General features: G+C 36.7%; 1 protein-coding gene across 1 annotated transcript; it reads right to left on the minus strand.

The window, feature by feature from the left end:
• Positions 1 to 25270, minus strand: rbm33b (RNA binding motif protein 33b). The gene is made up of 14 exons (XM_016273128.1): positions 25260 to 25270; positions 24101 to 24156; positions 23896 to 23971; positions 23472 to 23520; positions 22586 to 22659; positions 22054 to 22231; positions 21153 to 21257; positions 13165 to 13282; positions 12156 to 12424; positions 10229 to 10477; positions 9057 to 9650; positions 4649 to 4831; positions 652 to 686; positions 1 to 528 (listed from the first exon to the last, which is right to left on the minus strand). The coding sequence occupies exons 1-14, from the start codon at positions 25268 to 25270 to the stop codon at positions 450 to 452; spliced, it is 2076 nt and encodes a 691-aa protein (XP_016128614.1). The 3' UTR covers positions 1 to 449.

The raw sequence follows: 25270 nt of genomic DNA on the forward strand, positions 1-25270 counted from the left end.
CGGCAGAATTTTTGGGTGAACAATACCTTTAATGCTTATTAAAACATTACTGGCAGTTGTCAACAGGCTATAATTCATCATCATGATGCCACCTTTGTTTTTATAGGTCATTTTTATCTGCACATTCCACAGAGACAAAACTTGACTAAAACTGAAAAACATTTATGGGGAATAATACATCGGTAAGAGTGACTGTATAAAAGTATCAATATATCAAAGAACAAACAAATTCAAGGGTTTCTTGCTAAATGACATGAACAGCCACGCAGGAACATGCAAGCAGTGTAGGTATTTAATGGAAACCAAGGAGCAAAATGCCAAACCACTGTCTTCAACAATCACAAAAAAAGGCAAATATTGCATCATAACAAAAACGTTGCCAAACCTGTGAGAACACTGAAAATTTTCTACTCTGCATTTTGTTGGATAAGGCTTGATTTCCAAGAGGTTCAGTGGTTTAGTCTCACTATGAAGTTGACATGGGTTTGAGCAGTAACAGACTCTGTTCTCAGGCCGGAACTGAAGGGTCTATAACAGCCGAGACAAAAAGGGAAAAAAAGAGGGCTTAAGCATCATGGTATATGGTACCCAATAACACAAACAAATATGAATGAAACAGGAACATGCTGGGAAACTATGGCGTCTACTTACATGAAAGCGCTGCGTTGGTTTCCCCTGAAAGCCACCTGTGTCAAAAGAAGGTTATAAAGGTCAGATCAAAGGTATGACCCCTGAGGGACACTCATTAAAAAGTAATGATGTCGGGCTGGCGCCCATTATCACGTTCCAGTAGCGTTCTTGGTCCATTTTTATAGGGTGACAGTGGGCCTGCTGCCTGTCAGGGTGAGCGGTGTTTTTGTAATACTTGTGACATCATAAAACCGCCAGCTCATTAGAGGCCACTGAGAAGCAATGTTGCATGTAATAACCGCTCGCTTTAGCATTCCAGGTAGCTGTTTGGTCACTGCAGGACGCTGTGGGTGGTATAGATCCTAACATTTAGCAGAAATGACTTTTGTGTAGATCCCATCCTGTCACCACGGATGTTGCTAAATGAATACCACACTGATTGTTTCATTGATCATCAACAGTGAATTCAATCAAGTGAATGCTAAAAACATAGGCTACTCCAAAACCCAAAACAAAGGAGAATGAATGCAAAGCTAGACTACTGGTCAAAGGTTTAGGGTTAGTTTTTTTTTCTTTTATTCAGCAAGGATGCATACAATTGATTAAAAGTGACAGTAAAGACATTTATAATGCTACAAAAGATTTCTATTTCACATAAATGCTAATGCTATTAATGCTAAATATTAATTTTTTTCTACTAATCAAAGAATCCTGAAAAAAATGTAACATGATTTCCACAAAAATATTAAGTATCACAACTGTCTTCAACATTGATAACATGAAGAAATATTACTTGAGCACCAAATCAGCATATTAAAATGATTTGATCATGCCATCCCAGGAACAAATTAGAAAATATATTTTTAATTGATATATTATTAGAAAACTTCATAAGACCAATAAAAAAAACATTTTTAGTGAATTGTTGGCCCTTTCTTAGGAAAGTATGTTCATTTACTGTGCTCCTTTTGCTTTAATTACTGCCTCAATTTGGCGTGGCATGGGGGTCTTTCCCAAAAAGACTCATGGCTGTATTCGATCAAAAGGGTGCTTCTACTAAATACTGAGCAAAGGGTCTGAATACTTAGGACCATGTGATATTTCAGTTTTTCTTTTTTAATAAATCTGCAAAAATGTCAACAATTCTGTGTTTTTCTGTCAATATGGGGTGCTGTGTGTACATTAATGAGGAAAAAAAAATTAACTTAAATGATTTTAGCAAATGGCTGCAATATTACAAAGATTGAAAAATTTAAGGGGGTCTGAATACTTTCCGTACCCACTGTATATATATACTGTATATATAATGTATCACAGTTTCCACAAAAATATTAAAATATTAAGCAGCACAACTGTTTTTTAACACTAAAAATAACATTTTCTTGAGCAGCAAGTAAGCAAATTAGAATGATTTCTGAAGGATCATGACACTACGGCTGCTAAAAACTCAGTATCGCCATTAAGCATTAGAAACTTCTTACTTTTCATCTGACTAAACCCCTAATATGTTATTAAACTACTGTAGAAATCCATTGAGCACACTGTACTTGTATTCCTAATCCTTACAGCCTAGTTTTCATTTCTGTCAAAAATTATACATGGCGCCTGCCCTGACTACTGCCTAATGTTAAAGGTGCAGTAGGAGATCTTGGAAAAAGCTAACTTTAGCCTGATAGCACTGAAAGCGAACATCCCACCCTCCCTGCAATCGCCGTCCAAACAAAGCCACGCCCCCAAACACATATACACTCACAGACCACAACAGAGACAACATTACTACAATAGGCTACATCAGCGGTTCCCAATTCCAGTCCTCGGTCCCCCCCGCTCTGCACATTTCATATGTATCTCTTATCACGTGTGATGTTTGTTCTATTCGACCGTGAGTGCCCTGCGAAGTGTACATCACCTGATATTCCGCCATGATTCCAGTTCGAAGCGAGGGAATGTATGTTTCATACAAAGGGCATTAAAGTGTGCGAGACGTCAATTTAAATAGTATTTACAGAGGTATATTATGTCACACTTCACACTTCTCTAGTAAGTTTCGTCTGTGTGTGAAGACTCTGCGTAGCGCAAATCCGTGAATGAATGTTCCGAAGTGAAGTAAACTTCAACGGATTTCCCCTGCTTTCCTTGCGTGAGGACTGGAATTGGGAACCACTGGGCTACATCATGTGTCATTCTTTATAGTACAGTTAGTAAAAGTACTACAATACCAGGAAGGAAGATGGGGTTGTTGATGTTTGTCTGCCATTCTTGCTCTGTCTGCACAGCGTGCGTGAACGCGCTGATGACGTATCCTGTCTGCGCAAACAGGGTGCATAGAGGTATGCTAATACATACGTTAACAGGCAGGTAGGAAAGCCAATTAAAACGCTCAGACCAAGCTTTTTGATTGGACGAACATTTCTTGGTCCTACGCATTCCACAGAATATATAAATACAGATAAATACATTTAGACAACTTAACTTAATGATTGCTATCGGGATGTGAAGAGACTTTCAACCAGCATAACAAAAAATGTTTCTGAATACAATCATCTATTGCACCTTTAACAAACTGAACCTACAGTTTTACTAAATTACATAAACTAAGATATAGAGATGGAAGAGCATTTATATCCAGCGGCCATACTGTACTTTTGATGACATCACTGGAACCATTTTAGAAGATACTTCAAACAATGAGAAATCGAAGATGTTTCCAAGGAGACAAACCCCAAAGGCAGAAGAATGCAGTGCCAATCTTGTGAAACTGCCTGCTCGTTTTATTTCAAACGTCTGCACCAGGACAGCGTGTCATTAACCACACTAACTTTCACAAAGGGGTTAAGCTGTTTCACAGTAAATTGCACTGATCGTATCAGCTTTCCAGGGTGAGTAGACGGGCCTGACAGTGAGTGGTGGAGTTGGGAGGGGAGGGGGATTTGACCTACCTGAATGGGTCTTACTGACATCAGCAGGTTTTTCAGATGGACCCCAGCGGTTGATGAAGAAAGCCCTTCAACTGACACCAGGTCTGCAGCCTTGCCCATTCTCTCCCCCCTCTTCCCGCTCTACTGCTCGTCTGTTTGCCTGGCACCAAGTGGGCACTGCCCATCTGGCCCTCTCTGACTCTACCTCACCCCTGAACAACAACCTGCAGCGAGCGCCAGGCACACACCGAGACGACCAATTTAGTTTGCCCTTCTGGCGTCTGCTGATGTTTCAATACGGATGAAATGCCGCAAGGTTTTTTGACTCTATTGACTAACAAAAGAACAGACCTTTCTGAGGGTAGATGCCATATTTAATTTTACACTAATGGAAACAAGGCTGTAAGGGACGGACATACAGTCTGGTCAATGGATCTTATAGACCTTAATCAGAGTAGAATTCTACGCTGATAAAAACTGCTGGGAGGTATAGATTTACAGTCTTTATAATGAGATACGCTGTGTCCTAGAACACATTTTCAAAACTCTCAATTTTCAACGTTTTTGAAAGTTTTGTTTTAAAGATTCGTTAGCTAAACATTTGTTAACAATATAATCCATGAACACACAATCCAAAAAAAACAAACTTCAATGCCATCAAATTAAATATGGCATCTATCCAAACAGAAGATGCTGTAACATTTACCACTGCTCTGCAAAATTTCGTGGGCGAAACACACTAGCCTAATTTCAATAAGAATACATGTGATCAGTTTTGCATGAGTGAAAAAGTTCCCCAAACAGATTTCTCTCATGTTCAAGTTGATCACGAAAATTTGATGCATTGGCCAACAGAAAGTTGCTTGGTTTGACAGTGACTTCGGGGCTTCATATATCGCTACACTATTGAAAATGTATCCTTTTGTTGCCCATGAAATGTCACTGAAATAGTTGTTGTGAGGTTTAAACTCCCAGATATGCAATTAACAAGTTCCATAGGTAAACTGAACAGAAATATGGACAATAAATTATAAGGATTAAAGAATATAGTGGAGCACTCGCCCACATTCACAACATGATAAGGACAGAGACACAATTACCTCATCCTGGGGCTGGTTTGGGCCGGATCCCCTTCCCTGTTTGGGACAGTTTAACTTGAGACTCTGTTGCAGAAATGAAGGTGATGATGAATCAGGCATTCTGAAGGTGACAATTCTGGGCTTCGTTTTAGTCACTGTGTTAGTCTCTTCGCTCATCTGTGGTGTGAGATCACAACTCACACTCTGTAGCAAAAAAAACAAAACAAAAAACAACAACAGCAACAACAACAAAAACAGGAATGTAAAAAAAAAAAAAGGAAAGGAACAGTTATAACTTGAGTCTTGATTCATTATTATAGTATGGAAAATAATACTATGGAAGTCAATGGCTACCAGCAAGTGTTTGGTTCAAAATATCTTCTTTTGTGTTAAGGTTGAGAGTAAATCATGTCAAAATTTTCATTTTTGGGCAAACTATCCCTTTATTATGAATATTTTCCCCTCTTATTAAGTTATTTTCCATCCCCAATGGTGGCATGCAGGTCTAAGGATGGACTTGAGCTTTCAGTGTATTTTCAGTCCACTTCCATGTGTCTTCCTGACCTTCCCATGCTGCATCTACCTTCCTGTTGTCCTGCCGAGAGTGTCCCACCTCCCACCTCAGAGCTTAATGAGCATAAACAAATCAGGAGTCCCCGTGACTCTCTGCTTCTCTCTCGGCTGGCTGGGGCTCAATGTCACACCTGACCACTACACTGCTGTGAAAGCAGTGGGCATCCCCAGGCCTACATTCAAAACAACTGGCCTACAGTGATGTACAACAATGGCACTCCCACAGACTATGTTATGATGTTAGACAACATCACAGCATTTCCTGCAGGAGAACAGACCTGAACATAATTGATTTTTCCCACATGGTCTATGGGACAGTCTGTGTTGTATGTATTAGGATTAGAGTTGTCAACACAATGCAATTAATTTATTATTTAACACAAAACAAAAACACAATAAAAATGCAAATAATTCAAGATTTAAGCGAAGTTACGCATTTAGGTTTTCGCTAGACCACAGTAAACTACTACTACTGCCAAACAACACCTACTGAGAGCAGCGGATACAGAATGTGTATACAACATACACATTTAAAAACAGATAGAGTGCAACAGAAAGGTCTTGAGAGCTGAACTATTTTTACATTTACATTACATTTAGTCATTTAGCAGACGCTTTCATCCTAAGCAACTTACAAATGAGGACAATGGAAGCAATCAAAATCAACAAAAGAGCAATGATATGCAAGTGCTATGCCTAGTCTCAGTTAGCTTAATGCAGTACACGTAGCAAGTATTTTTTTAATTATATAATAAATTTAAAAAAAGAATAGAGCAAGCTAGTGTCAGAGACCTTTTTTGCTTTTGTTAACTGTATAATAAATAAAAAGAAAACAAATAGATAGAACACAAAAAGATTAGAAAAGCTAGTGTTAGTTTTTTTTTTTTTTTTAAGAAAACAAGCAGTAAATGAATAGAGTGCAATCTAAAAGTTTTTTTTATTTAAGTATTTTTAACTATTAACTTCAACTTAACTTCCAGTATAATATAATGTTTTTGTAGTTGTTTATTTGGGATGCAAATCTTTTATAATATTGATACATGTGATTAATTTGATTACTTAATCGGCATCTCATGCAAATAATTTGATTACAAAATTGTACCTATTTGACATTCTAAATTAGTACAATCCCACTCTATAGTTTGTAGTCAGCAACATTATTTGTGTTTCTGAAAATCTTTAATGCTCACCGAGGTGAGTAAAAACAGTAATATTGTGTGAATTTTAATATATTTCAATAAGTAATTTATTCCTGTGATGGCAAAGCTGAATTTGCAGCAACAATTACTCCAGTCTTCCGTGTTACATGATCCTTCAGAAATCTTTTTTTGTGGTAATCAATGATTTGGTGCTGAAGAAACATTTTTAATTATTATTAGTGTTGAACAGTTGTGCTGCTTAATGTTTTTGTGGAATACATTTTTGTCAGGATTCTTTGAGCATTTGTTTGAAACAGTAATCTTTTGCAAAATTATAAAATGTATTTACTGTCACTTTTGATCAATTTAATGCCTCCTTGCTGAATAAAAGTTTTTTTAAAAATCCTACTGAAACTTTCCAACAGTAGTTTATGTGTTAGACTAATTAGAATACAAAAGAGTTTAAGTATGTTAGCACCACCAAATGGTGTGGAGCTGCAATAGCTGCATATGAACCAAAGATAAAACTTGTACCCAGTGTGAATCCATACAATTACAAATGCATACTTTCTAGTCAAAATCTTCACTTTACAATCATTTAGCTGCTTTGAGTGGGATGAATTAACAGATGAAACCCCTTTTGCGCAAAGTCAAGGCATTTAGTAGTTATCCAAGTATGAAGTTCCATTGTATGGAGATTTAAATCCAATTTGGTTTACTGCTCTGGATACATGTTTTGATGCATTAAGTGTGAATGCGTCTTTAGACCATATTATGCTATAAACATGTCCCAAGGACATCCCAAATCAAAGCAGCACGATCGGATGCAGTGAAACAGTGCTATCTGTATTCCGCTGCTCTCAGCACAGTGTAAAGTGATTAATCCCCCTCCATAGAAATCACAGCCCTCCATTACACCAATCACACACTAAGCAGTATTATCCCGGGGTGACAACACTTGACAAATTCCCCTCTCGCCCTCACTCCTGCTTTGTGTTCCCTGTTGGCACGCCTGCTATTATTCCTGATGAAAAATTAATTTCCCTTATCTGTGGCTAAGCTCTTCAATCCAAATCCGCCATACTAGCAACTCTTTATTTACAGGTATTAAGAGAACACACCCACACACACACACATTCTTGCCTGCAAACACACACCAAAGATTAATTGCACGTCTTCGGGGGGTGACATCCAATTCTGAACACCTGAAAGATACTTGATACTTGAGAGAGGGAGAGAGATAACATTTTCAGCGTGGATGAGACTGACAGCGGAACAATGTCCCTGGGTAGCATCTTGCTGATCTGTCTTTCAGCAGGTTCATCGGCCCGCAAAGCTCGCGTGCCTCTCATCTCAGGAAGGGTTATGGAGAGGAAAGAAGGGAGAGAAAGGGCGGCTACACAGGAAAGACTGAGATGAAAGGAGAATGTTGTGATGTCACATGGGGAAGATGGAATACATAAAAGGGTGGTGAATTATGGGCTTGTTTTGAAAAAAGAAATCATCGAAAGGAAATCTTTTACCTCGATATCTAATCATGTACATATTGCTCTCACTTATATATGCAATACTATATGTACTGTACATACAATCTATATTGTGGAAACAGCACCAATAGGCAATATGTTGTAATGATAAAAATATGTAACATGAAATATATTTAAAAAAAAATAGTGATCAATCTATTGTTTGTTTGACCAATGGAAGAGGAGGATATTATATTATATTCTATATTCATATAATTTTATTTATTATTTCAGTTTGGAAAATTATACATTTCATTAATGTAAATTTTTGCATTTTAAAGTGTTGTATGCAAAAAATTATAATTGTAATAATTAACTCTAAATAACAGCCATTCATGCTGTTATTTAGATTTACATTACACAATTTACATTATAGAAATCCTTGACACATAGCAATAAGTTAAATAATAATTATATTAATAATATTAATTATGAATACCTTATTACATTTTTATAATAATAATAATAATAATAATACAACAATAGTAGTAGAAATAATAATAGTATTACAAAAATGTGCATTATGAATGTTTGTTTGAATAATAATAATAATAATAATAGCAATAATAATAAATTATTATTATTATTATTATTAGAACATTTATGTAACAATTATTTATGTTATAGTTTAATGCTTATTTAGTTGGTAACACTACAATAAGGTGTTATTTGCTAACATTAATGTATTAAACTAATAATGAACAATACATTTATTACATTATTTATTAATCTTTGATAATGTTATTTAATAAAAATAGTCGTTCATTGTTTGTTCAAGTTAGTTCACAGTGCATTAACTAATGTTAACAAACACAACTTGTGATTTTAATAATGCATTAGTAAATGCTGAAATTAACATTAAGATCAATAAATGCTGTAGAAGCACTGATCATTCTTAGTTCATGTTAACTAATAATATTAACTAATGAACCTTATTGTAAAGTGTTACCATTTAGTTACTATTGTGTCACTAGCACAGAAACAAAACAATATTTAAAAATTAGTTCTGCATATCAGTTATTGGACACTTCAAAATAAACAGTTTTGTAACAGCCAATAATAAAGCAAATATCTGTAAATCTCAAATTATGTCACACTACGCGTGATTAGTTTTTTGTTGGTAGAGATTTTGATGAATTAATTCCCAAATAATAATTATAGCTGGTATTCCTGGGAAAGGACAGTACTTACAACTGGGCTGAGGTGTTTGACCACTCTAATTTTGGTGGGAACAGGCCCGTCAGAAGTTCTCGGCTCACACTTCCTCTTGCGTCCTCGCCAGACTTCATCTATACTGTACAGTTGGTTCATCTGATCTGGGACTTGCTCCATTCCCTGTAACACCACCCTGTCTGTGCCCTTCTGATGAGGCTGATTATGCTGCAGCCCTGCTGCACGGCCTGATGGATTCCCTTGTGTCGGTGGAGCTTGTTGCCATGGTGGCTGAAGTGGGGGTACTACAACCTGGTACTGGTGCTGATGCTGCTCTGAAGGCAAGGGCTGGATTTCTGGATGGCGCTCCAGGACAAGACAGTGAGGGGGATTATGAAAGGGCTGCTGGTGTGTAACCTTCCGAGGGCAAGAACCCAAGACACACGGCAGTGTCTGTTGATTTTGGTTGTTGTTCCATTGTCCGGTGGAACTATCTATTTGGAATCGCTCCTGCCGCAGATGCTTCTTGTTTGCAGCCCGTCTAGATCTCATCCGTTCCTTCTGTTTGATAACCTGCTCCCTCAGTCGCATCTGCTCCCGCAGCCTCTCCATGTAGAACGCCTCCTCTTCACACTGAGGATAACAAAACTGATAATAAACAATTCAATGATATAATCACAGCAAGCTTGGACATTTATTAGTATGTAATTTATTTTATAATGAACACTTCATTAAAAAGAAAATCACTAAAAGTTCTTGTGTTCTATTATTGCTTAAGGCGCAGACATTCTGCTAAATATAATTAAAGCTTTTTTATATACAAAAATCCTTGCTGATATCGGCAAATGTCTGCTGTCTGAACATGACTGGAGGAGGAGAATGCAGATAGTAGCCGGACTGATTGATTTTTAGAGCTAGGCTTTGAAACAGCCCTGACAGTGGCTATTGATTTCCTCCTGACTGCATTGTTAGAGGTAATAATTGGTCTAATGAACAGCTTTCACACAGACTGCCTGACCTTGAGCATGGGGTGAAAGGCTCTATTACCACACACTTTCATATCAAAGTCCAGAGAAAATTAGAGAGAGCCACTACAAAGCCCTCAAACGTATCGACTCAAAAACTGTGAAATGATGCTAAACAGTACAACACAGCTAACATAAACATTTTTAATTTAATAAAGTTGTGACTATCACAGACATCACACTGACCTCTTTGTTGTTTGTCATGTTTAGCGGCTTTGCTGGAAATTTTTGAGTAACTGGAGGAGTTTGGGGCTGCACCTTGACCTTCTGACCCACATTTCTTCCCACCATCCCTGGCGCTGGTGGAGCTTTGGCAGATATCTTAGACTTGGCACTTGCTGGCTGCCTTGCAGCAATGGGCATCCCCCTGGCAACAGCCATTGGCTTGGCAGTGTGCACCATCCTGGCAACAGCTCTTACCAGCACAGCAGGTTTCTGAGTGGGATGGAGGCTGTTATTAGAAATGGATACGTGCTGCAGTTGGTAATAAGAGATCAGCCATGCTAAGAGGCCACTAAAGCTTGCTGGATTAAAGAAAGTTATATAAAGTTACATTATTTTACATGTAGTGAAACACTAAGTGAAGAAATGGAAAGAGGATCTTTACCAAAAAAAATGTAAATTCCACCATTCCACCAATTTGAGGTTAAGATATATTCAATTAATCAAAATTGGCAGTAAAGACATCTAGAAAGATTTCTATTTCAAATAAATGATGTTCTTTTTAACTTTCTATTTATCAAAAATATCCTGAAAAACGTCTCATAGATTCCAAAAAGATACTAAGTAGTACAACTGTTTTCAAGATTGATAATAATAAGAACTGTATCTTGAACACCAAGTAAGCATAAAAGAAAGATACAGTCTTCAGTGCCACAAATGATCATGTGACATTGAAGACTGGAGTAATGTCTGATAAAAATTTAGGTTTCCCATCACACGAATAAATTAATTTACAAATAAAAATGTTTTTTAATTATAATATTATATTACAATATTACTATTTTTATGTATTTTTTATCAAATTGGTGATCGTAAATTTTTTATTAAAAAACAAATAAAAAAGAAAAAATCTTACTGTCCCCAAACTTTTGAACAGTAGTGTAAATTGCAAGAAAAAAAAAATAGTACTAATTTTCAAAATCTCAATTTACCAATCTTGATAGTTCAGTCAGCTTTAAAAAGTCTCAATACGTCTAAATAAAAACTAAATGGATTGCAGCTTAACCAATGAAATTCCCTGCCACACGTGGTGAAGGCAGATTGGCACTGTGATTTGCTCTGTGTTTGGTGATGGGCAATCAGGAGGGGGCCTGTTAAGAGTTGGCAGCCAGTGATTTTCTTTGATTCACAGACAGAGGAAGAGTCTAAGTCAAAGGCCACTGTGCTTAATAAATAAAGCAATTTGTGCTAGGAAAAGAAAATATCACATAAACAAGGTCACCTCCACAACTCAATTGTGTATAAATGTGCAAATATAAATAAAAAACATAAATAATACTCAGATTATATTAGAAGTGCGTGTATAGATCCATTTAAAAAAAAGGAAAAGCAAAATCTAATGACCTTGATGGTGAAATAATTCAGCTCAGCCTACTGAAACCAAAGTGGGAACAGAGTAATTGCCCAAAACTGCCTTTAAACACTAGAGGGCAGTGTAGCCTGTGGGTCCATCTGTCCATGAGAACAAACGGGCCTACTATAATTCATCTGATTACTACTATGAAGAGCATTGAGTTATTTAGAGCAGACATTAAATGTTTTTACATCATGGTTTTTTTTTTTTTTTTGTGTCAAAAAACTGATTTAAACTAATGCTGTCCATACGTGCAACAGTGTAATAAGTAAAAGCAATGTGAAACACTTGGCTGCAGGTTCAACAAATAAAATAGCTTATAAACAGGGCAAGCAGGCACTTGCTACTTAATTTGGGGAAGTACACTAAACCTAAAGATAAGGTAAGAGATCTAAAGAGGATTTATGAAAGTAAAATTCCTTGAGCATCAGAAGATGTTAACAGCCTTCATAAGGCACACATTAACCAATCAAATCACAATTTGCAGAGTCGTCTCATGGACAGGAGCGGCCATTATGCTACGTCCTTGAAAATCACCTGTGCCTGTGGTCCAGAGGGAGCAGTAAAGGAGCAGCCAGACTGAGCTGATGGATGTTTCTGGAGAGGCTTTTGCCCATGGTGGGGAGTCCCAGGCTTTGACAGATCCGTGGGCCCCTGCAAAGCTAGACTGGGCCTCCAGGGGTCACTCTCATTTCCTGGAGGCTGAATGGAGCCCATGGGAGTAGGTCCAGCGAGGAGCGGATTAGTGTCCAAGACTGAAGCAGAGTGTTGTTGATCAAACATATGCTGTCCTGGGAACACTGGCTCTTTGAAGGAGGGGTGAAACAAAGAAAAAAAAAAGAGGGGAAGTGAACATGCGGGTGCCATATTGCCATATTTCCGCTGATCTAATGTGACATCTCTACTTCTGTTTGCACCTTGGGTGTCTGACTGCATACAGCAGGTGCTGAGGATAGAGCAAAGGTCAAAAAAGCAAATGGCCATTTCTGTGTAAATCAAAACACTGTAAATTCATGTATCTAATTCACATTGAAAGTCTCTTATGCTCACCAAGAATGCATTTATTTGATCAAAATGTATTGTGAAATACTACAATTTAAAATAGCTGTTTTCAATTTTAATATATTTTGAAATGTAATTTATATCTGTGATAGCAAAGCTGAATTTTCAGTCTTCAGTGTCATATGATCATTTAGAAACATTTCTTATTATTGTCAACGATGACAGTTCTGCTGCTTTTATGTAAAAGCTCAAAAGAACAACACTTAATTTGAAATAGAAATCTTACAAATGTCATTTTGTCACCTTCTATGTGTCCTTGCTAAATAAATATATTAATTTACTAAAACAAGGACTACCAACACCAAACTTTTGAACAGTAGTGTAGTGCATGTTCTAACTGTAGAGTAGCATTGTAACAGATGGTTTGGTTAGAAAAAAAAGAGAGTATGCATCTAAACATACACCTTCTGAGACCGGATGTGTTTGCAGCCTTGTTTGCTCAACCGTCTGGAGCACTGTATGCAGTTGGGATATGTGGTCTCACCAGGACTGCGGGAGGGTCCAGTGAGGGTTTCCTCTGGGGCAGGTAGTCCCCTGCAGGAGCGTGTGAGATGATGCCCAGAGGGCTGAGGAGAGAGACCCTCTCGCAACTCAGATCCACCCTATTCCAGACAAGCACCAACAAATGAACACCAAGGAAAAACACATATGCTGGCATTTCATTCAAATAAACAATGTAAAAAAATGTTTTAAAAAATGCCATAGTAATACATCATCTTCTATAATCCACTGCCATGTACTTTAAAAATAAAGAAAAATTATTCCGCAGTTTTGCATTTTATCACTTTTTGAAGCAAATTAACATGAAAATAAAGGATAAAATAAAAAAATTTGAGTTTTTTTTTAATTTTCTATTCATTAAAGAATCCTGAAAAATTAATTATGGTTTCCACAAAAATATTAAGCAGCACAACTGGATCACTTTTTGAAGCAAATTAACATGAAAATAAAGGATAAAATAAAAAAATTTGAGTTTTTTTAAATTTTCTATTCATTAAAGAATCCTGAAAAATTAATTATGGTTTCCACAAAAATATTAAGCAGCACAACTGTTGTCAAAAGGTTTTTGAGGAGCAAATCAGCATATTAGAATGATTTACGAAGGATCATGTGTCACTGAAGACTGGAATAATGCCTGCTGATAATTCAGCTTTGCCATCACAGGAATAAACTCCATTTTAATATATACTAAAATGGAAAACAGTTATTTTAAATATAAATTGAATTATATTTTACAATATTTTTTTACATCATTTATTGTATTTTTGATTAAATAAATGCAGCCTTGGTCTTGGACCATAAGAGACTTCTTTTGAAAACATTAAAAAAAACATAACTACAAACTTTTGCTATATATATTTCATTTTTAACATGATTATACAATGATTGTCTGCTTATTCTCACATATTAGCAGAGATTTCAAGTGTTTCAAAGCGGAAACTTTGCTGGCACTCTGGCCATTATGATCACGCACATCTGCCATAATTGCACTGAGCTTTTCGGGGGACGCACGATAACAATCCACTAATCCTTTCAAAGAAAAGCTAACCACCCCGATTTCACCTTTATCCTCTTAAATATCCATCTCAGTTCTCAAACAAGCCCTTTTTCACTGTACTTGACTTACGAAATGCCACCCTTACCCTGTTAATTACCTGATGCTATCACTCCTAATCTACATTCTAAACCAGAAATGATTAGTCCTTTTTTTTCTCCTCTCCTTGGCGTTGTGTGTGAATGAGATTCAAGCCAAGTCATCCTAAACAGAAAGTTAATCAGTGGCTCTATGCAACAGACTGTGGTTCAGAAATAACTGGCCATTGTGCACTTAATCAGTTCTCCACTCAAAAGGTCAGTTCCAGCCCCCCAGTAGGATTTAATTAAAAGCACTACACAAAAGCAAAAGCCGTTTGTATGAATTTGATAACCAAGAATGCTCTTTCAATGGCTAATCCTGCATTTACAGAGAGAGAGGGATGGAGCAGAAGGGAGAGGGAGAGATTGAGGCTGCCGAAGCTCTCCAGGGTTGGAGCCAGGTGTAGATTGCACCGCATTCAATAACGGAGATGATTTAGAGGACAATGGGAGGATGTTTCATTAGAATCATGCTCTGCCTGTTGTCTTCCACTCTCAGTGTTAGAATTGCCAGTGAAAATGCACCGACAGAGGGGGAAGACGGTCACGCCACTGGGCCTCTTTCTTGGAGGAACGATGCTGTTGTGGAATCAGAAAGTCATAAGAGGGATGTTTATATTCAGTGCACTCGAAATTAAAAACTGCTGTAGGGCTACTGCTGAAGAAGGTCAAACGAGGGCAAAATTATTCACTTAAAATTAATTTCTGAGTCGTCTACATAATTCATTGCGGGATAGGTAACTTATTAATTACCTAAATATTACAATATGATCAAAATCAAAATAGAGATGAATACAAAGTGCATAATTTTCTAAAACGCACCTCTATCAGTCAAATGACCTGGATTAGTTGTGATGCGTTTTTAACAAGACAGCAGTCTGATGTTTTTCTTTTCACAAAGAGCCATTTAAGCGACTTCTGACATCACGGAATTAAAAACTTGCGGGCAATCCACTGATCCATAGCAAAGAGCCTTTATCTGCCTCACTCACTATCAGAGCTGTCATTCAGCCAGTGCAAACAAACAGCAGCCAACCCATTCTCTACCGCAATTAATGGAATTAATGAGATCTTTCACTGGAGGCAATTCATCCATTTCAGTTCAATAGAATACTCAATGCAGTTGTAAAATGAAGTTTAAAATGATAGACAGGATTAATATTTAAACACCTTTCTTCACAGAAAATATTCTGTACGCACACACACACACACACACACACACACCACAGATGGGACCCTGCATGTACAATTAGTGTGTGATTGTATGATAATGGTATGATAATCGTGATTAATCAGATGCCCACTGGCAAATGGAAGTTTCCGGGGGGCATTTTGTCACCTGCATTCTAAACGGCATCATACCAAGCCTTGGCTCAACAACACTGCTGATTGGCTTAGGCTGAGCTGCTCTCTGAAGTGCTGCACTCGATTGAGATTCACATTTGAGAGCAGAAAAATACACATCACATCATGGGCATCCAGGGCACATGAACATAAACGGCTTGGAAAACATTTTGTGAAGAACAGAGACGTGTGCTTGGTCAAACGCCCAGACCTTGCGGCCAGAAACTGACAATTTTCTCCTTCTTTTCTCCATGATTTGCCCGTGTAATCATGTCAAATGTGCACATACAGATTTACGAAGGCATTTTAAAGGAGGCAACAACCAATTTTTGTGGAAAGTAGAGAGTTGATCGATTACTACAAAAAAGATTGAACTTAACAAACGCCATCAGGTTAAATGATAAATACTAATTTCTAGACCTCTAATGTGTAAAGCAGAACTAATTTAAGGTAAAGATATTTAGGAATGATATTTTGATGTATTATAATGAATATGACTTCGATTGAATAGAAATGTTGATGCTGGGGCATATGTACCGAGCCTGTGACCTCACATCCTATTGAGCATTAAGTCCCCCTCCTCCCTTGAAATGAAATAAACATGTGCCTAAAGCCCATATCAAACCTTTCCAGTTGCACAAGGACTACTATCAATGTTTACAGATTCAACTCAAACAGTGTTTAGCCAGAGCACTCATTATTAATAGCAGTAGAAAACATATACACACAGCCACGTCTGTGAGCACACACACACACACACACACACACACTGAGCGAGCAGCTGCTACTCCCTTGGATGCTCAAGGGATCCACAGCAGGCAAGACCTGGCTTTGTGTAGACATCAAGGGCAATGCAATAGAAAGGATAACACCTATTTGACACTTAATTCTGTACAGACACCTTAACTTTCTTTAAAGACAGGAAATGGAACTATTCCAATAAAAAATTATTTAACTAATTTATTATGCATTTTGTATTTTTGAAATTCTATTATTATTATTATTATATCATTGTTATTATTATCATCAACAACAAATATTAATTATAAGTATTAAAATACTATAATTTATAATAATAATAAAGCAATTTACTAATTTAAATTATTTACTTATATTTACTTATTATTAATAATAATAAAATACCAGCATTCATTGCATTTTATTATTATTAATAATAATAAATAATATGAATGTATACTGTATTCTGGAAATTGTATTATTAACAACAATAATAATATAATGTAAATTCTTAAATATTATTAATGTTATTATTACTATTGTTATTTGAATATTTGGAATTGTGTATCTGGAAATTAATCATTATAAACAACAAATTATTATTATTATTATTATTATCCATAACAATAAAAAATTCCAGCATACATCATATTTAAATGAATGAATGATTGAATGAATGGTTGGTTGAATGAATGAATGAATGAATGAATTAATTAATTAATTAATTAATTAATAAATACAATTTCGAAATATATATATATTTTTTAATTCTATAAATGTTAAAACGAAACATCTAAACAAAAATCTAAACCCACAGCAATATTTATCAACTCATTATTCCATTCACAGCAATAACAGCTTGATGAAATGAAAGTAAATTTACGAAGCCCTCAGGCAGAAAGTGGCTGCAGGCCTGAGCCTGACCTTGCCGAGAGAGGGCTCCTCTGGTTCTGGGAAGGTGCCGATTGGCTCGAAGTGTTGTGGGGGCACAGAAGGAGAGAGAGCTAGGGTGCGACTCAGGACTCTGGAGGGTTTGGTCTGTGGGTGGATCGTACTTGCCCGAGGGGTGCGACAAGAGCGAAAAGGCCACGTTTGATCACAACATTTAATGATACTGTATACCTGTAACAATAAGGTCAGAACTATATGATGTTCTACGTTGAGAGACGACTTTATCAAATGTGATATAATTTGAATAAAGCCGGGCAATTCGGCACTTTACTCCAACGACGCCAGCAGACAATGGGGCTGCCACTCGAGCTGCAGAGGGAGGAAGGAGGGGCTGTGATACCTCTCCTCCGCCTGTCTGTGTCTATTAATGCCATGATCACAGATTAGCGTGACTTCAGGATAGAAAGAGGCAGGGGCTGAGGGGAACATGGGAACAGAGACAGAGAGGTGAAGAAAGGGATAGACAAAGAGAGGGCACTAACACTTAAAACTAAACAATTTCCTTATTGGAGTAGCCACTTGACTCATTTTTACAGTCAACTACAAATGTTTCAGAGAAGAACTGCGCAAAGAGCAAAAGCCAATAAAATAAACAGAGAATAGATTTATCTAATATTATTTTGTCATTCATTATATTTTATATTCCATAACGTTCCATTACTTAACATTTCATAAATCAAAGAAAAATAAAAACTACTACAAAAAATAATAAAAAACTCATGTTTATTAAAAAATGTATTTAGAATACATTTTACATGAGGGAAATTTAGAGATAAACATTTAGCTGTCCATTTAACATGCTTGATGTTAACATAGCAATATTCATACGCCGGTCTCAAAAGGCAACCTTGTAAGATGCTATAACATCAAGACACTACAGGGGATGAAGACATCTGCAACTCCAGTCAGCTTCTTGCAGATGACATAATGCTAATGCGAAGCTATGCATAATTTACACTCACTCTACTCGCTCTCGACATGTTAAATGAGCAGTTTCAGCCAATCCTACATAAGCAACGCTTCCTTCATCCTTCGTCATGGAGTCAAGAGGAAGAGGGAGAGGTTTCTCTTCATCATCAATTAAACAATCAGAGGGACGCGTTCACAAGAATACTGCAGCGCTATCAGGATGTACAACCTCTGTCTTTTGCATTAATTAAATGTGGTTTTGGGCTTTACAGTAATCGCCCAATGCAAAAGATGTTTTTACCACAAGAGAGATGCTAAATCCAAAGCAAAACACAAAGCTAATTTCGCATGATTGACTCAAAGTGGAAAACTGCCAAGTTATTTAGCATAATCCAAATATCAACACCAGTAGGAGGAGCGATAACCCTTGATAATTGAAATAATTCCATAAAGCAAACTCACAGATCTCACATGACAAAAGGACAAAAACCTTCCTGAAATCTATTCTGCTCATACAGACACACATTCATGCAGCTCCTCATAAAAATCCACAATTACATTAAAGTTAATACATGCTAATAGTTGGCAGGATAAGCATTTTATGTTTAATAAATTCATAAATTCCCACAGAGTGCTGGTCTGCTGGGGCTGGGGGTGTGTTGATTATGTTAGGATGGAGTGTCTATCAATCCCCCATACTCTTGTCTGTCTATTAACCGCAAGGTCTTTCAATCCAAAGCAGAAGATCCCTGTTTACCATAGCAGCCCTGCTTCAATTCCCTTTGGTTCCACACTGCACTATTCTCAAACAACCACAAAACACAAAGTGGAAATTATATAATATATCCTGAAGTGCCCAAGAATGCTCAACAGATCAGTTAATAGCTGCCGTAAAATAAACTGAGACAAAACTGCACAAGAACTGAAGAAGACCAGCACTAAAAACCAGTGTCGCACTAATGGTCAGTGATGGCGGTTGTGAAATCTATACATCAAGCATCATATCGAATCCTCCATTTTAACCTGTCTACCTCTCAACAGACTATGAATCAGCAATTATTTCCTTCACACTATGTGTCACAATCAATTTCACTGCTCTGCGTAACAGAATGGTTTCAGGTGACATCCCCAATCAGTAGGTAGGGAGCACATCCTTTCAATGGAAATAGGGTGCTGCACAGGGTCATAACTTCTGACAAAATGCAAATTACATTTGTAACATAAACTGAAATGTCAATTGAGCTTTGCTAGGGCTGCTCCTTAGGTTTTTATACTTTTAATTTATAATGTATGGTGTGCGCTGGATCAAGAGTCGAATGGTGTGAGCAAAACTGTGGTTTCGGAGCCGTTTCATTTTCTGTTTCCTACACTTGAAAGCAGTCAAGGCTATTTTATTTTTATCACTTCTCAAATGTGAACACTAATGTGAACACTGCTCAAATGGCAACAAAGCACTCTAACAGAAAAAAAAAATACTAGTTAAGTCCTGAACATTTTTGTACATATCATCAGTAAACAACATGCTTTTCCTTTGGATTAGCTTCCTCTGTAAAGCTACAGTAGCACATGACCAAGGATTAAAAAAAACTGCTGAATAGGCTCCAGAGCTGAATATCAACTTGCATATCAAAACTGAGAAGTGACCAGAGTGCCAATGGGAATCCCAGCCCCCACAAACGCCACCCCCCCTTCTAGAACTAAAAAAAAAACTAAAAACTCATGTCCCTCATGTGTCTCTACTTCTGACACAAACAATGCGACTCAGTGCCACAAACAAAGGCTAATACTCTGAGCACAGAGATGTAAACCTAACAGCAGACACCATCTGTACTGCAGGTGTATGTTTGTGTTTACAGTCTAGACTAACAGACTCTTGCCATTAAATAGAGGTAGGTCGAAGGTGACAAAAAGATCTAATTAACTGCAATTAAAGTTATCAGCATCTATTTAAATTGAATGGTTAGGCTGGCAGATAAGAACTCGGATACTAAGTTCCAATTATCAATATGAATTCCCATCTCAAACTTAATATTATCTGAATATATTGTTTTCTATCTTAATATATTTTAGTATGTAATTTTTTCCTTCGATTGCAAAGCTGAATTTTCAGCAGCCATTACCAGTCTTTAGTGTCACATAACCCTTCAAAAATCATTCATATGCTGATTTTAAAGAAACATTTATTATTATCAATATTAAAAACAGTTGTGCTGCTAAATATTTTTGTGGAAACCACAATACATTTTTTCAGGATTCTCTGATGAATAGAAAGGTTTAAAAGGGCCGCATTTAGAGTTTTGAAACTCTCTTTTGTAACAATGTAAAAGTCTTTACTTTCGCTTTTGATCAATTTAAAGGGCTATTGTGGTGCCAGGATGATGCAGAGGAGAATAATTGTTAAATAAAGTCGTTATTTTTGTTTTCTTTGCACACAAAAAGTATTCTCGTAGCGTCATAAAATTACAGTTGAACCACTGATGTCACACGGACCATTTTAACAATGTCCTTCCTTACTACATTTCTGTGCCTTGATCGTGGTAGTACCCTTGCTGTCTATGGAGGGTCAGAAAGCTCTCGGATTTCGTCAAAAATATCTTCATTTGTGTTCCGAAGATGAACAAAGGTCTTACGGGTTTGGAACGACATGAGGGTGAGTTAATGACAGAATTTTTTTATTTTTGTGTGAGCTATCTAACTTTAATGCATCCTTGCTAAATAAAAGCATAAACTTCTTTAAAAATAATTTTAAAAATCTAACTGGCACCAAATTTTGGAACAGTAGTGTATACAGTACATACAGTATTTTTTTTCTCAACAAATTATCAATTTTAGAAACACTAGGCCTATGTACAATAAATGCACCTCCTCTTCCAAAATACCAAGACAATACAATACCTCTCTTGACTCCTGCATGGGTAAACTGGACACCACTTTAATACCATCCTTAACATCCATCTTTATGTCAGCCTGCTGATGGTCACTGTAGTCAGCAACTTCCTGCTAAATACACATTGCAGCATTTCATAGCAGGCTTTATTGATCCATCATCTAAACATCTAATCAGCTGACATTTGGATAAAGCTGTCCCTTTATCTGCTTAACATATTCAATAGCATTGAGTATTGGATTATTCAGTCTGGCTTATCCAGTGACAGCTTATTTGACCCCAGTTTGTATTGCTCTCAGTCACTTATGAAAAGGCTGAGTCTCTATCTAACAACGAAAGACCAGCCTTTATTCAGCAATGTCTTAGACGTCCTTGAAATAATGATACATTGACTTCACAACACATATCACACCATTATTAGGGATAATCTCTTTCTCTGGTGGACAGGAAAACAAGAGAGGAGCATCAGTTATGTCCTCCATATTTAAGTCACACAGATATCTTTTAAAGGGTCAATAATCTTTTCACCTACACAGGCGTTATCAGATTTGGTTTACGCTTTGATAGAAGCCTATGCATTATCTGAGGCTGATAATTGGCGGGGAGTCTCTCCTACAACACAAAGAGTTCTTTTCCGCAGGGATGCAGGCCTCAAGGTCAGAGCTCAATTCTGCCATGGAGACAACAGGGGGCATTACCTTCCACCAAACAAGCTGTCAGCACTAACTTTGTCAGGGCACAGACAAATAAACTGCTAGAGAGTGATAATAGATCTAATTTCACCTCCCTGTCACTCCCTCCCTCAAGGGAGCCAATTCCAAGGCACTGAAAGCTTAAGGAGTGAAGAAAAGAAAAAAAAATCTAACGACAAAACCAATGCTATCTAAAGAGATAAAGGGGTAAACTCACTTGAAATTCATCTCCAGAAGGAGCATTGATTTCGATGTCTAAAACTTCACCAGGGTCCACCTCCACCTCTTCTTTAGGACATCTGGCTTGGTCTTCAGCAAGGTGTGGAGTTTCACAAACAAGGTAATGCTTTGCAATCACCTGCAGTTTTGGTTCAGGAATGCTTTCATTGTGACATCTGAAACAAAACACATCCTGTCAAATGCAAATATAATTGGGCTCAAAACAGCCACAATCAAGGAACCAAATGATACCCATTTAAAGTAGTATAAAGATTATTGGCCATGTCAGAACATCAGTATTCTCCAAGCAGAGCTACGTAATTCTTGTTTGGAAATTTGCCAGATGGAAAAAGAGCAAGATAAGGGCATTTTGAAACAACATTCCCATTATGTGCAATGTGCTTTGGCGGTGTTTGCTCTAAGCAGAGCTTACTTGAAACAAAGGCTCTGGGGGGCATCAAAAATCAACCTTTATCTAACAGTTCACCTATAGACCAGGCTGCTACAGAAAGAGGAAAAGTTCACCCTACCTCATAGTTTCGTTCTCATCATCGCTACGTAAAAGGTCATCATTCAGCTCTTCATCTGATGTGTCCAATAGATCCTGAGAAATACACCCTCAATTTAAGCTCTTTTCAACCAACACTTTAATGAGTCATTCATTGGAGAATTGATCTTTGCTGATATAGTATAACACAGATTCATGTGAACGAGAACCAATCCACCTTCTACACTAATGTTTATTTCATTATATTGGTTTACCGGTCAATATTGTGGTAATATTTTACATAAATATTAAATAAGACTTTTTTGTCAGACTGCAGTTGCCTGATTCAGATAACCCGAAATATATATAACGCTTATTGGTATTTTTAAATAAATCAATCATACATCTGTTGAATAGTATGCTCAGCTCCCAAAAAGTAGAAAATAAATATTGATGCACTGGTAAATCTTCTGCTTTCAATGATGAGCTAGAACTAGGACAATTTAGCTAGTCTTCTCAGTTATTAAAGCAAAGTGAAGACTTTATAGTTCCTCTCATGTAAAATCTGGTCAATCCTCAAGAGACCTCAAACCTGCCACAGTTAAAGCTATTTCTAGTAGTAAGGTCCTTTTATCTGCAGAACACCTTGTATTTGTGCCGTAGGACACATTTAGCAGATAATATACCATTAACTGGAGAGAAAAAAATTAGGACAGCTGGCCCTGTGAAGAAACCACATGTCACAATCCTGAGGCAGGATGTGACACCATCACCTGAGACCTGGCATCTTAACAGATATTTACTGCTGTTTATCAGCATATCATACGTGCACTGAGAATTCAATCACTTCACATGATCTTCAAGACAAGATTCAGAGATCTAGGTGCAAGACAGCAGATGAAAATATGCAGTGTTCTGGATATACTCACTTGTTTGGATGTCAGCCAGTCATCCACCAGAACACCTTCCTCTAAATCACTTTATAAAGGAAAGAACATAAAGCATTGCATGCCCAAGACCACCTGGTCATTTAGAAGCATACTGATTTTCATTTTCACAGAAAGAAAAGAACTTTACTTAAAAAGCCCAATTAAACGACATGAAAGTTATATAGAGATCAAATGTGCGCATGCTTAACCAAAATGACATTATTTATATAGCCTCATAAAGGCCATATACCTATATTTAGTACTGTGTACCGATCATATGTCTATATGGCAAATACAATTAATAGATGGAAATATAGACTTATTCTTTATTTCTGGATAGTTATTACATTATTTTTTACAGCTTATAACATAAGTCTATTAGGGAAGACCCGTTTAACCCAGAATACCTTCAGAGCAGCATTACCTGTTCATATCTTGACCTTGATACTTTCCTCTGAAAAACCTCTCTCTGCCAGACTTGACATAAACCTCATTGTTCTCTGTGAAGAGAATAAACCACGTTTTGTTTGTGTATGAATTATACTGTGTGGTCAAATTAAGGTGTTTGCAGCATTTAGTGCACACCAAGAGTTGCTGTAATTATTATTAGTTCATTCATTTAAATGTACCAGAGCAAGTGCAGTGCCGCAATACTAATAATGACTTTCTACACAAATTATTCTGTCTATTTCACAAAGAAAGAAATAAGCCACAATTGCTTAAGAAACATGCAATATCTTTGGCACCAGTAAAACGCTAGTTACATGCGTCACACGATTCACAAGATTTTTCGCTGCGCATGCGCAGTACACTATGAAAATTGCGTCGTTTTTTGACGTACAGCTTTCTAATGCAAATACCGTTATCGTTCCTGTTAATGTTGTGAATTTTACACTTTATGCTATATTAGCGTCAATTAGGGTCAAGTGCAGCCATGCTGGAGAAATACAGGTTTTCGGCGTTATCTTAGATATAGGTCAGGTGTCGGTTTTTCACATAGTAAGTTCGCAATGTGCTGAATAAGGAGATAAACAAACAAATAATGCAGAAAACATTAAATTAACTTCAAGGAAGTGCAACGTTCAGCACTCACATGACTAGGAGCAACGTGAACCATCTCCTGACGTAATGCTATCCTGACACGGAAAAAAGCCTTGCACGGTAATAATGTAGTGTAGAACAATTTGCCCACCTTAAATATTTTCCATTATAGATACACAGCTTAACCTGGTGTACACTAACGTTTCAAATGTGAAAAGTTAAGGAAAAAGGGAATTATGCAAGGGATTGTGGGTAATAAAAAATTCAACCCAAACAATATTTGAAAATACATTTGCATATATTTGAGATTCGTTTTCACGATTCCTTAACACGCTCGAAAATCTTTAATTTTAAATGCAAATATAAATGTTTAAATGTTTACATATATATATATATATATATATATATATATATATATATATATATATATATATATAATTTGTTCGTAGCATAACAGTTTTCATAACACAAAATAAGAGGTATAAAGGTTTAAACAATTTATTTATTTTACAAACAATTAATTGAAGTCATGGCTCAAAAGGAATCTATTATTTTGTTAAACATTTGTTTTGTCATAAAGTTAAGCACATAAAGCACTGTTTTCAATTATACCGATGTTTATTTCAGTTAGACTGCATTTGCTGCTGCCACCCTAATTGTGTTTGTGGCGTCTACACAAAGCACACTGCCAATAGTATTCAGATTGGATTTAGTTTATACAAATACCAAATCTGGTGATTAATTTACGACTTCCACAT

This window comes from Sinocyclocheilus grahami, unplaced genomic scaffold, assembly GCF_001515645.1.
Source record: "Sinocyclocheilus grahami isolate Dianchi unplaced genomic scaffold, SAMN03320097.WGS_v1.1 scaffold5.1, whole genome shotgun sequence".
Taxonomy (NCBI): Eukaryota; Metazoa; Chordata; class Actinopteri; order Cypriniformes; family Cyprinidae; genus Sinocyclocheilus; species Sinocyclocheilus grahami.